We start from the raw sequence: 13,365 nt of genomic DNA on the forward strand, positions 1-13,365 counted from the left end.
TTCCCCTCCTGTCTCTGCTCCCTTTGATCGTATCACCAGGTTTGCTGGGATGAGGGGGTGGGGTTCAGACGCAGCTCAGAGACCAGCCCTGTGGGTCTTGCCATGCAGATGTGTCCATGGGAATGAAGTGTCCAAGTCCCCGCCTAATGCCCGGGCTGCAGGGGATACAAATGACCCCATTCTCCCTTCTTTAGGACACCCCATGTTTAGGACATTTGCTTCTTTCCCTGAGGGGGTCCTGCTGGGCTGCAGGCTGCCCTCCCCCAGGGCACAGCTCTCCCATGGCATCCCGGTGTTCCCCAGGAGCCCCATGGAGAAGACCCCTCAGTGCTAAGGCCATGAAAACGCTGCTGGGTGGCTGTCTGCAGACAGCTGCAGAGAGCCCTCTGTGTTCCCAGCTGGGAGGGGAGGGCTGAGATCCTGCTCAGGTAGAGTGAGACAGGCTGAGGGGGTTGGAGATGTGCACTTGGGAAATGGATTCCTCTGCTCTCAGCAGTGCCCAGTTCCTTCTGGGGGGAACGTCCGGGTGCGATCATCCTGCAGCTCAAAAAGGTGCCAGCACAGGGCAGCTGAGACCAGGGCTGATGGACTGACCGGCTCTCCTCGCTCATCACTAAGCCTCTTCCTCATAGAAGTCTCCCCTAGCTCTTCAATGACTTTCCTCCCTGGACAGCGGAAGCACATGTCCAACAGAAGCTCCATCACCGAGTTCCTCCTCTTGGCATTCGCAGACACACGGGAGCTGCAGCTCTTGCACTTCTGGCTCTTCCTGGGCATCTACCTGGCTGCTCTCCTGGCCAATGGCCTCATCATCACTGCCATAGCCTGCGACCACCACCTCCACACTCCCATGTACTTCTTCCTCCTCAACCTCTCCCTCCTCGACCTGGGCTCCATCTCCGCGTCTGTTCCCAAATCGGTGGCCAATTCCCTCTGGGATACCAGGGCCATTTCCTATGCAGGATGTGCTGCACAGCTCTTTTCTCTTATCTTCTTGGCATTAGCAGAGTATTCTCTCCTCACTGTCATGGCCTATGACCGCTATGTTGCCATCTGCCAACCCCTGCACTATGGGACCCTCCTGGGCAGCAGAGCTTGTGTCCACATGGCAGCAGCTGCCTGGGGCAGTGGGATTCTCAATGCTGTGCTGCACACGGCCAATACATTTTCTATACCACTCTGCCAGGGTAATGCCCTGGACCAGTTCTTCTGTGAAATCCCCCAGATCCTCAAGCTCTCCTGCTCAGATGCCTACCTCAGGGAAGCTGGGCTTCTTGTGGTTAGTGCCTTTTTAGCACTTGGTTGTTTCATTTTCATTGTGCTGTCCTATGTGCAGATCTTCAGGGCCGTGCTGAGGATCCCCTCTGAGCAGGGACGGCACAAAACCTTTTCCATGTGCCTCCCTCACCTGGCCGTGGTGTCCTTGTTTATCAGCACTGTCACATTTGCTCACCTAAAGCCCCCCTCCATCTCCTCCCCATCCCTGGACCTGGTGGTGGCAGTTCTGTACTCGGTGGTGCCTCCAGCAGTGAACCCCCTCATCTACAGCATGAGGAACCAGGAGCTCAAGGAGGCCATTAGGAATGTGATTTCATGGAAGTTTCTCAGTTGTGATAAACTTCCTATCTCTCTTCACAAATGACTCCCAGGGTATCCAATAGCAGGCCTTTAGTTTGTTTGCCTGTTTATCATTATCGTCAGTATTATCTGTGGGTTTTTTTATTCTCTGTCTCTTATATTCCTAAGTAAATGTTAAGATTCATCTGACTTCTACTGAGGAATGAACTTGCTCTGTCTCACCTGTATAAAAGGGGTCCTGGGTCAGAGGAGACTCTCTCATCACACCTCTGTAATAAAGTGGCATCTCCTCAATTCAGTTCCTCATGATTGAGCTGTTCTTCCAACGCTGATGTCAACATCAGGCCCAAGGAATTTCACCCCAAAAGGGCCTGTTGCTCCTTGCATTTTGGAGAGAAAAGCTCACTGTCACTTTGGGAGCTGTTAGAGACCAAGGGGTGGAATTTGGACTCAACCACTGGTGTGTGGTGAGAGTGGAGATGGTGAGTGGTCACTGAGGGTCATAGCCAGGGCTATGTCATATGTGATGGTGCTGAGGACATCTGCCCAGAGGGGAATCTGCAGCTGCCTGCAGATGTCTGTGGTGGGCAGTGACTGGACCCACCCCCAGGTGAGCGATGGCCCAAGCTGGATTCACCCATAGAGAAAGTGCTAAATCCCGGTATCTGCAAGGAAACAAAGATGGACAGAGGTGACCCGTCACAGACCAACTCCAACAAGGGACAGCACCTTTACAGCTACCACACCTCCAGCAGCACACACACCACCATGACCACCACAAACAGACCCCTCCCGGTCCCCTCTCCGGCTGGTCTGGTGTGAAGGTGACAAGTGGTCTGTGCATCCCCTGCAGCACGTACCCACCAGAACAGCCACAGCCACAGTCCCTCCAGTGTGGGCCTGGGCTTTGGGTCTGCCCAGGTGCCATGCACAGCCTTGGCGCCATTCCTCACCAGGCCGCTCCAGCCCTGGGTCTCTCCACATCCTGCTGTCCTCCTCCTCCAGCCTGCCCCACTTGGCCTGGCCACAGAAGCACGTACATATCTTCACCCCCAAACAGACACACGCTGGTGAGAAGAGTCACACAGCAAACAGCCAGGAGCAGAGTTGAAGAAGAAGGCAGGACAGACCACAGTGAGCAGGCACAGGGTTGGGCTGAACCAGCACTGACCTGACCCTGTCTCACATGCAGCTGGCTCCTTGCATCCCTCTCCTCTCCCCTTCCACACAATTCTTCCTCCCAGTCCACTTGGATCCCTCCCTTTCTCTGCCCCACTCTCCTCCCCACTGAACAACCCTCAGCAATTACTTCTGCCCCATTGATCCCAAGGTTGCTGTTCCCATCCCCAACTTGGCTAGTTCCTATACCATTGCCTGCGTCACCTGGCCCCTTCAATGGCCTCTCTGATGGCTCCCCAGGGCACTGTAGGCCTTGCAAGACTTGACCGACAACAAGATCCCTGATGCTCCCCTTCAGTTATCTCTGCAGTCCGGTCACTTCTCACGTCTCTGCTCTTCAACCGCCTGTGAGACCCAGCCGGGACACACGGTGCTGCCTGTACCTGTGTTCCCTTCTCACACTGTTCTCTGTCACCTCTGGCAGTTCTCATGCCATGCCCCACACTTTCCCATATCTGGAGGCTGTCTAGTACAACCCCTTCCTACTCAAGCATGGTCAGCTGGAGCAGGTTGTGCAGGACCATGTCCAGACAGTGTTTGGGTATCTCCAGGGATGGAAACTCCACAATCTCTCTGGGCAACCCATTCTAGTGATCAGTCAAAAAGTGTTGCCTGATGTTCAGAGAGAACCTCCTGTGTTTCAGTTTGTGCCCATTGCCTCTCGTCCTATGGCTGGGCATCACTGAGAAGAGCCTGACTCCCTCTTCTTCACTTCCTCCCGTCAGATATTCATCTAGATTGACAAGAACCCCCTTGCAGCCTTCTCATCTCCAGGCTAAACAGTCCCATCTCTCTCAGCGTCTCGTACGAAGGACGCTCCAGTCCATTAATCGTCTTTGTGGCCCTGTTTGCTGGACTCACTCCATGAAGCCCATATCCCTCTTGTCCTGGACAGCCCAGCACTGGACACAGCACTGCAGAAGTGGAGTCACCAGAGCTGAGTAGACAGGAAGGATCACCTCCCTCAACCTGCTGGCACTGCTCTTCCTAAGGCAGTCCAGGAGGCTGTTGTCCTCCTTTCCACCAGGGCACACTGCTGATGGGGGCATCCCCTCAGGACCCGTGGACTTATGTGTGTCTGGTTTGTTTAACTGGTCCCTACCCTGAGACTCCTGCACCAAGCGTTAAGTCTTCCTTGCTCCAGATTCCCCTCTGGTCTCAGGGCCCTGGGATGCCTGATGGCTACTTTTTGCAGTGAAGACTAAGATGAGGAAGGCACTGAGTGTCTTGGGCTTTTCCATATCCTTTGTCATCAGGGCCTGTGGCCCATGTACCAGTGGGCCCACATTTTCCCTGGTCTTGCATCTGTTCTCTCTGTACCTGTAGAAGCCTTTTCTTGTTGTTCTTCAGGTCCCTCACCAGATGTCATTGTTTTACCCCAGCTGGCAACTGAGCACCACGATGTCGCGGGCTCATCCACGGCCACACACTTCGAGGTGCTCCAGCATGACCCCATGCACAGACACAGATGCTTCCCCGGTGTACCTTCTCTAGCATGGACTTATCCCTGGCTCACAATCCCTCCAGAGCTATACTTGCTGCAGCACAGATATAACCGTGGCCATAGATGATTTGGGGTGTCCTGCTCCCATGTGGACTCATCCACAGGTCACAATGCCTTCAAATTGAGTGCACACAGGAGTTCCAGCCTGTCCAGGACAGCGGCACAGAAACAGCAGCAATGCCCTGGCTATCTGCCAGCCCAGACACATTGCCATTGCTGTTGTCAAACTGCTCCCAGGCACAGCAGAGTAAGATGATAAGCAGTACAGCAGCACAGCGAGCAGCAAAAGCAAAAAGCAGCCACTAACGAGCACAGGACTCTACTACACAGTAAGGCAAGCAAGCCCATGGCAAGCACAGGAGCCTGCCAATTAATAGCTAAACAGCAATAACAGCTATAAATTCAATCCAGCACATTCCAATCAAATCTGTTACTATCTCAAACTCTTCGTGTCCCATGTTGGGCGCCAAAAAAGGACTGTTGTGGTTTTACCCCAGCCAGCAGCTGAGCACCACGCAGTCACTCGCTCACTCCCCCACAGCGGGATGTGGGAAAGAATTGGAAGTGTCAACGTAAGAAAACTCATGGGTTGAGATAAAGACAGTTCAATAAGCAAAGCAAAAGCCACACGTGCAAGCAAAGCAAGACATCGGCAGGCAGGTGTTCAGCCATCTCCAGGAAAGCAGGGCTCTGTCACATGTAACAGTGACTCGGGAAGACAAACGCCATCACTCCAAATGCTGCCGCTCCCCCCTGTCCTTCCTCTACCCCAAGCCGTTTATAAGCTGAGCATGATGTCATATGGTATGGAATGTCCCTTTGGTCAGTTGGGGTCAGCTGTCCCGGCTGTGTCCCCTCCCAACTTCTTGTGCATCCCCAGCCATCCTGCTGGCAGGGCAGTGTGAGGAGCAGAAAAGGCCTTGACTCTGTGTAACAACAACAACAACAACAACAACAACAACAACAGCAAGAACAGCAACAACAACAACAAAAACATCTCTGTGTAACAAAACCATCTCTATGTTATCAACACTGTTTCCAGCACAAATCCCAAACATAGCCCCAGACTGGCTACTGGGAAGAAAATTAACTCTGTCTCAGCTGAAACCAGGACACCAGATTAAACCCGAGATGGGTTTTGGTTTTCCTAATCCCATCTCTGCATCCTTAGGAAGTTGTCACTCATGTCCTCCAGAAGCCTTCTGGATGGCTTGTGCCCTGCTATGTTGCCCCTCAGGCAACTACCAAGGTGGTTCCATTCCCCCATGAGGACCAGCGTGTGAGAACATGAGGCTTCTTCCAGTGGTCTGAGGAAGGTCCTCTCCACTTCTTCCTGATCGAGCACTCAATAACAGGCAGTCACTAAAAGGTCACTCATGTTGGTTTGCCTGCTAATCCTGACCCATAAGCTCTCGACTGGCTCATCATTTATCCCAAGGCAGAGCTCCATGCCTTCCCACTGTTCTCTCACTTAAAGGAGAACTTCTTCTCTGCAAAAAAACGTCCAGGTCATCCTGAAGATGTGTCATCCATCCATCCATCCATCCATCCATCCATCCATCCCTCCCTCCCTCCCTCCCTCCCTCCTAGCACTCCAGCTGTGTGAGGTATCCCAGAATGTCTCTTTTCCCAATGGGATCACAGCTCCATAACTGCCCACAAACTTCTAATTCCTCTTCTTGGTTCCCCACGCTGTGCTCATTAGTGCACAGGCACTTCAGAGAGGTGCCCAGCCGTGCTGATTGTCCAGAAAGGGAATGAGATCGTTCACCACAAGGCTGTCCCAATGCCACTATCTGACTTGGGTGCATTCGCTTGAGGTGATTCCACTCCAGCCCTGATTTCCTGATGGTTATCTTCCTTTTGTTCATATCACACTTTGCTGGCCTATTCCATCCATCACTGCCTCACATGACTGTTGGCTATTCTCACTGCTCCAAAATTCGCACCTAGGCCACCAAGCCCTTGTCCATCACCCCCAGAGCCATGTAGTGATGCTCAATACTTTCCCAGTTTGGATGCATCCTTGATACCTACATGGAAGAACACCAGGGGATAATAGTCCAAAGGCCAGAAAAGCTTCATCAGCCTCTCAGCAATGCACCTGTTGATCAAGGACGGTGGACAGAGTTTGTTAGAAGCTGCTCAAGGTTACTAGCCACTTGCTGGGAGTCAAGGAATCCTGTGACTCTCCTGACCTGGCAGCAAAAGGCACCCGCAGCTTCCTCAGAGAGTTCCCTGGAGGCCCCCAATGATCTCAGACAAAATCCCCAGGAAACATTTTCAGGACACTGTTGAAGAAAGCCCTGAGGAACATGGTGGGAATTTACTGTTCATCCTGAAGTGAGCGGGAGGTTGCTCTGGAGTACTCCCAAGGTCCCTTCTGGCCTGAATGCTTTGGTGTTTCTGTCTCATCTCTGAGAGCAACTTTCCAGATTTCTCCAGCTACTGCTGTCCTTCTCTGAGCCTTCACTTAAATGAAAGAGCAAGCCAAGGTCGGTGTTAACATGGTAACCATCCCAGAAACACCAAGTGAGGGTACAAAGCAAGCAAAACCAGGGCCGATGAGGAAAGGGCAACCAGAGGTGGGCTCTTTGTATGGGAAGGCAAGAGGGTGATCAAAGGGAGGAACCTGGGAGGGGCAAAAGAGGCCAAAAAGAAAATACAAGGTGAAGGCCCTTTGGCTCAAGGATATGATCAGGGCTGTTTGGAGGTACTTGCCAAATGGCCTTCAGCTTGAGAGAGACTGACTGGAGTGGGACAAGAAAGCTGCACTTGATCCAACCGTACTTAGGTCTGACTTTTTTCCATGGTGACAGGGAACCTGAGTGCTTTCCCTACCACTACCAAGGGAAGAGCCCTGTAGTGGAGGGAAACACAAAATCCTTTGGGCTGGAAGGGACCTCAGGAGGGCTCTAGTCCAACCTCCTGCTCACAGGAGGGTCATACTCACTGCTCACAGTTATAGGGTCACACCAACTTGCACAGGACACAGAAACATAGAATCATAGTATCATAGAATCATAGTCATAGGGTCACAGAGTCACAGAGTCATAGAATCATAGAATCACAATGAGCAGGGTTGGACAAGGCCAGGTCGGATGGGGCTTTGGGTAGCCTGGGCTAGTGCAGGGTGTTCCTGCCCATGGCAGGGCTGTTGGAACTAGATGATCTTTAAGGTCCCTTCCAACAAAAAACATTCTATGATTCTATGTTTCTATGAAATTCCTTCAATTTATTATGAATCAAATCAGGGTAGTGTGATGTGAAGTAAGAAGAAATCTCCAAACACCTTTCCCCAGCCTCTCCCTTCTTCTTAGGCTTAACTTCACTCCCAATATTCTCGACCTCCTTCCCCTCCCAAGCAGTTTGTCTGTTTGTCCCAATACATTGTCTCTGCTGCTCCTTGCTCTTCAGAGGGAGGACTCCTCACACTCTTCCCCTGCTGAGCATGGGGTCCCTCTCATGGGAGAAAGTCCTCCACGAACTTCTCCAACATGAGTCCTTCCCACGGGCTGCAGTTCTTCATGGAATGCTCCAGTGTGGGTCACTTCCATGGGGTGCAGTCTTCAGGAACAGACTGCTCCAGCGTGGGTCCCCTACGGGGTCACAAGTCCTGCCATTAAACCAGCTCCAGCGTGGATTCTTCTCTCCACAGGGTCACAGGTCCTGCCAGGAGCGTAGGCTTCCCACAGTGTCACAGCCTCCTTTAGGTGCATCCACTTGCTCCAGAATGGAGTCCTCCATGGGCTGGAGGTGGATAGCTGCTCCGCTGCTAACTTCCATGGGCTGCTGGGGGACAGCCTGCCTCACCATGGTCGTCTCCACGGGCTTCAGGGGAATCTCTGCTCAAGCACCTGGAGCACCTCTTTCCCATCGTTCTTCACTGACCTTGGTGTCTGCAGAGTTGTTCCTCTCACATCTTCTCACTCCCCTCTCTCTGACTGCATTTGCTCCTGGTCATTTGGTTCTTTTCCCTCCCTTCTTAAATAAGTTATCACAGAGGTGCTACCACCATGGCTCATTGTCTCGGCCTTGGCCAGTGGTGCATCGATCTTCGAGCTGGCTGGCATTGGATCTATTGGACATAGGGGAACCTGCTGGCATCTTCTCACACAAGCTACCCCTGAAGCTCCCCCTGCTATAAAAACCTTGCCATGAAAACTCAATACATCCACTGATCCTGGACGGGCTGGTTTTGAAATCACATTCAGTGTTTTGGAGACTGTGTTCATGGTAATTCCTGCCTGTGTCTGTAGAGCCCTGCAACTCCTCATGGCTCAAGCCATGAACAAGGCCACCTGCATACAGGTCTGCATTAGGACGACCATGGCCACCCAGACTATCTTGAGACTGGTTGAAGTGTGCTTTCAGAGATGGTGGAGTTTTTCTCAACATTGGGAAACAACACGAGAAAGAAATAATGGCACAAAGTGAAGCTTTGGAAGTTGAGACTGGATAGGAAGGTTTCACGGAACTTTGAATTACATGAAACATCACTCCAAGTGCAGTGCTGTGGTACAAGAGGCCACCCAGAAAGAGTCTGGATTAGCCAAAGCTTTGTATTTCAACACACAGCCCATGAAGATGGAGAGATATCAGTCAGGGTAGGAAGATGCTCAAGTGAGAGCAAGGTTGGCAAGCACAGTGGATGTCCACAGCCTTCAAGGAAACAGGTGCAGGCTTAGGACACCATAGGACAACCTGTGGTGGAGATGGTCAAGGGAGATGACAAAGTTGAAAGCCCCCAACAGAGCTGAGGTCTTGCTCCCATTGGCTGTGGCTGTTGTCTGGGTCAGCAAGGCCTACCAGGAGACACCTAATCCTTACAGCACGAGGGCCTAATGGCCTCCTTGTCTCCACTCAAGAGCCTGGGAGGTGTCGTACCATTGTCCTGCACTTGGCATTGCATGTCCCCACGACACCCTGCCCCAGGAAGAGCCCTGAGCCCTGGGTGTGGGACAGGACCTCCCCTCCCAGGGGCTGGGGGTCAGGGCTTGGCCCTTTGGCTCAATAAAACACACCCAGGATTACTCAGCATCAGAGCCACCTTGCCATTGCCTTTGCCTACCTGTCATCACTGCCTCCACTTGCCTGCTCTAACCAGCCCCAGAGTTGCTTTGTCAGGGATGGCCCTCAGGGGGACCCATTAATGCTCCAAGAAACTGTGGAGTTTGCATCGGACTGTGACTTCTGGAGAGGTTTCATCAGCTTCCTCTCAGGGCCTGAGCTTCATGAACTCATCCCCAAACCCACCAGAGGGGTCATTAACATGCCGCCTTGGGCTGGTCCTCTGATGCTGAGCTGCTCCAGGCTCCTGGGATGGAGGGAGCTCATGGCAAGTGGGCTGTGCTGCAGAGAGACATCTCTGCCCAGGAGCAGCTCCTCTGCCAAGCGCAGCAGGGCAAAGGGCACTGCCAGGGTATCTCAGGGAGATGAGCAAGGCAGGTGAAGAGCTTAAAGGCGGTCAGGACTGGGAGGATGACTGAGAGCTCATGGAAGGAGAAATCTTGAGAGCCCTTGACACGGTAAGTCTCTGGGTGCAGGGCAATGCAGCTGTAGTTCCCGGAGACATCTCCTAAAGCTGGAACGGCTGAAGCTTATGGAGGGGGTGGGCTTTTTTAGGCAATTTTAAATAGCTGTGTAGCCAGTTTTCAGCTGGAGGTGCCCAGGGCTGTACTTCAGAGGACGGTCCCTCCACACCAGGGGAATCTTCTGCCTTCCCGTGTCAACTCTCAGCCTGCTCAGGGAGCTCCCCATGCAACTGCAGGGAGAAGCTGTGGGTGGAAGGAGTGACCCCCTGGAAGGGCAGGGCAGGGTCCTTCTGCTGGTCTGAGGGTGCTGTGTGGATCAGGGTTATTCACAGCTCCAGATCACCCCTGGGACATTTCCCAGGGCACTTTTCAAGAAGCACGTCAAGGCAGGGGCTACATGGAAAGAAAGGTGCTTCCCAGGGTTGGTGCTTTGAATTCCCTGCTGTGATGGTCGGAGGAAACAGTGATGGAGCTGTCAGGTTTGCACAGGAGTCCAAGACTCCTCCAGCATTACAGTGAGTGATGAACAGTTTTTTCAAGGCACCTGATAAAGTCACTTCACCCTTTCCTCTGTCTACAGAAAGCATTCACATCACCTTTGTGGTGCCTTCAGGGTTGATCTGCTCTTCTCCTTAAGACCTGCCAACACAGAGGTGCCCCTGGGCAGGGCCCTGCTGCCAGGAGGGGTCTGCAGGGCAGAGCTGAGCACACAGAGGGTGGGATGGGCTCTGTGAGCAGGGACAGGGAGGAGAGGTGTGGGCAGAGCACCAGCTCCTGGCAGGGACAGCTCCAGGCAGCAGAGACATGGGCAGGGAGTGGGAGGAAACTGCAGCCAAGCCCTGGGCTAGGCTGCCTTCAGGCTGCTCTCTTGTGGTCCCTCACTCTAGATGTCTGCTGAGCAATGAGGTGACTCTCCATTTAAGATATCCCATCTTCAGGAGACTTGATTTTCTGCTTAGTGCATCTCACTGGTCTCGCGTGCTGTCCCCCAGAAAGGCACGGCTGTGCTGTAGGATCCCAGGGAGTGCTGAGCCATCCCTCATGGGTTGCCAGTCTCCTCTCAGAGGCCTTTGCTTCCCTCTGAGAGGGGCTGTGTCCTGCCCTCTCCATCACAACTCCACCTATGTGCTTGAAAAAGAAGAGTTTACAGATCTGCCCTTTGAAACAGCACTCCCTTGCTCTCATTAGAATCTAGCTGCTTTTTTTTTTAAAGAGTAATTTGTGTGCACAGCCATCCTCAATGTAGAAGAAGCAAAAGCACAGGGCATCTGGGACCAAGACTGATGGGCAATGCAGCTCTCCTGACTCTGCACTGAGACACAGAGACCTGAGCCCTTTTCCCTGTCTTGTCCTAAGAGTCCACACTTTCAGTCATAAAAAAGGGGATTTCTTCCCTTAAAAATACTCACCAGAAGTGATGGTGGAAACGAAAAAAACAACAGAGAAAATCACCATAAAGACATGCTCAGACTCTCTTCTGCAGCCCACACTCTCTGGAGTGGTGAGTGCAGATATTGAACATTTCCATCAAGGGTGAATTGCATCTGACAGCCCTTGTGACCATTGGGGAAGCCAAGAACCAGCTCCCATGTACTCACTGCAGCAGGGCAGAGCTGACTCCTTGGCAGCACAGGGGCAGAGGTCCTGCTCCTCACAGCACACTCAGCCAGCACAAAGCAAAGAGAGGAAATGCCTTGGAATTGGGGGAGGGGGATGGGATGTCTATGCAAAATCAAGTGGCTTTGCTCAGAGAAGTCTGTTGTAATTTTCCCGTCTTTTCCTCCTTAGGACAATGTCCGTGTGTCAAGAACAAGGATATGACCAACTGCAGCTCCATGACCCACTTCCTCCTCCTGGCATTTGCAGACACACGGGAGCTGCAGCTCTTGCACTTCTGGCTCTTCCTGGGCATCTACCTGGCTGCTCTCCTGGCCAATGGCCTCATCATCACTGCCATAGCCTGCGACCACCACCTCCACACCCCCATGTACTTCTTCCTCCTCAACCTCTCCCTCCTTGACCTGGGCTCCATCTCCATCACGGTCCCTAAAGCCATGGTCAATTCCCTCTGGAACACAAAGGTTATCTCCTACACAGGATGTGCTGCACAGGTCTTTTTCTTTTACTTTCTTATGCCAGCAGAGTATTATCTTCTCACTGTCATGGCCTATGACCGCTATGTTGCCATCTGCCAACCCCTGCACTACGGGACCCTCCTGGGCAGCAGAGCTTGTGTCCACATGGCAGCAGCTGCCTGGGGCAGTGGGTTTCTCAATGCTGTGCTGCACACGGCCAATACATTTTCAATTCCACTGTGCCAGGGCAATGCCTTGGACCAGTTCTTCTGCGATGTTCCCCAGATCCTCAAGCTCTCCTGCTCAGATGCCTACCTCAGGGAGTTTGGGCTTATTGTGGTTAGTGCCTGTTTATTCTTTGCGTGTTTTGTTTTCATTATGCTGTCCTATGTGCAGATCTTCAGGGCTGTGCTGAGGATCCCCTCTGAGCAGGGACGGCACAAAGCCTTTTCCATGTGCCTCCCGCACTTGGCCGTGGTGTCCTTGTTTATCAGCAGTGGCATGTTTTCCTACCTGAAGCCCAACTCCATCTCCTCCCCATCCCTGGACCTGGTGGTGGCAGTTCTGTACTCGGTGGTGCCTCCAGCAGTGAACCCCCTCATCTACAGCATGAGGAACCAGGAGCTCAAGGGTGCAGTTCAGACACTGATGACTAGATGTTTTTCAGAAGCAATATACTGCCCATCTCCTCCTACAGTTCACCCGTAACAGAACTCATGGCAGGCCCAGCCTGTCTTTTGTATGTTTTCTAGTTGTTGATGTTATTCTTGATTTTAGCTTTTAAAATTTTCTTTTTTTCAGTTGTGATAATGTTGTCCACAAAATTTTCATTATTCATACCAATTCTAATTCATTAATGACCTGTCTGATTTGATCCAGAGAAATTTTAAATGAATTTCCACACCCCCTGTGCATTAAAACATTAAAAACAACACTGCAGTGACATTTGTGACTGAGATTTTTCCTCTGAGACCTTCTCTGGAGCTGCAGAGGCAGTTCCTGTATACAGAGTCCCTGCACAGCAGATCTGTGACAGAGCTGGCCTCTCAAGAGAGGTTTACCATCAGTGGAATTCAATAGACTGGATGCGGTGCAGCACCCAAACACATCTCATGGCATTGGCAATAAGGCAGGTCTCCTCTGAGCAGCCTCCATGGCCACATAAGAGCCTCTGTGGGAGGCAGTCAGTGGCAGTGATGTCCCTTAGGTGGGTCTGCCTCCCAGCCTGACCAGCACGTCCCTTGCAGAGTCCCCCTGTGACCCCAGGCCCCACAGCCCACTTGCTCTGCAGAGCAGCTCCCCCAGCTCAAGGGCTGTGGAGAGCATGGGCAGGGGGTGTAGGAGTGGCTGGCCAGGCCAGCACAGATGTGCCCACCTTGTCGAAAGGCTCTGTGGGGAGATGGGATGTCCTGGGAGAAGAGCAGGCCACCATGTGTGTGCAGGGCAGACATGGAAAGAGAAAGCCTTGGCTGCGGGTGCCAGCTTGGGGCAGGCT

General features: G+C 52.5%; 2 protein-coding genes across 2 annotated transcripts; both read left to right on the forward strand.

Moving 5' to 3' along the window:
- The first annotated feature begins 682 nt into the window (after positions 1–682).
- On the forward strand, positions 683–1,642 carry LOC129197003 (olfactory receptor 14A16-like). Its single transcript, XM_054804970.1, has one exon. It carries the CDS (start codon positions 683–685, stop codon positions 1,640–1,642), a length of 960 nt encoding a protein of 319 aa, XP_054660945.1.
- A 9,970-nt stretch (positions 1,643–11,612) lies between these two features.
- On the forward strand, positions 11,613–12,578 carry LOC129196866 (olfactory receptor 14A16-like). The gene has a single exon (XM_054804835.1). The coding sequence runs from the start codon at positions 11,613–11,615 to the stop codon at positions 12,576–12,578; it is 966 nt and encodes a 321-aa protein (XP_054660810.1).
- The last annotated feature ends 787 nt before the right edge of the window (positions 12,579–13,365 follow it).

The sequence above is a fragment of the Grus americana genome, chromosome 27 (genome assembly GCF_028858705.1).
Source record: "Grus americana isolate bGruAme1 chromosome 27, bGruAme1.mat, whole genome shotgun sequence".
NCBI classification, from domain to species: Eukaryota; Metazoa; Chordata; class Aves; order Gruiformes; family Gruidae; genus Grus; species Grus americana.

Coding starts and splice junctions, on each gene's coding strand:
- LOC129197003 (XM_054804970.1), top strand. CDS start 683: ATGTCCAACAGAAGCTCCATCACCGAGTTCCTCCTCTTGGCATTCGCA.
- LOC129196866 (XM_054804835.1), top strand. CDS start 11,613: ATGACCAACTGCAGCTCCATGACCCACTTCCTCCTCCTGGCATTTGCA.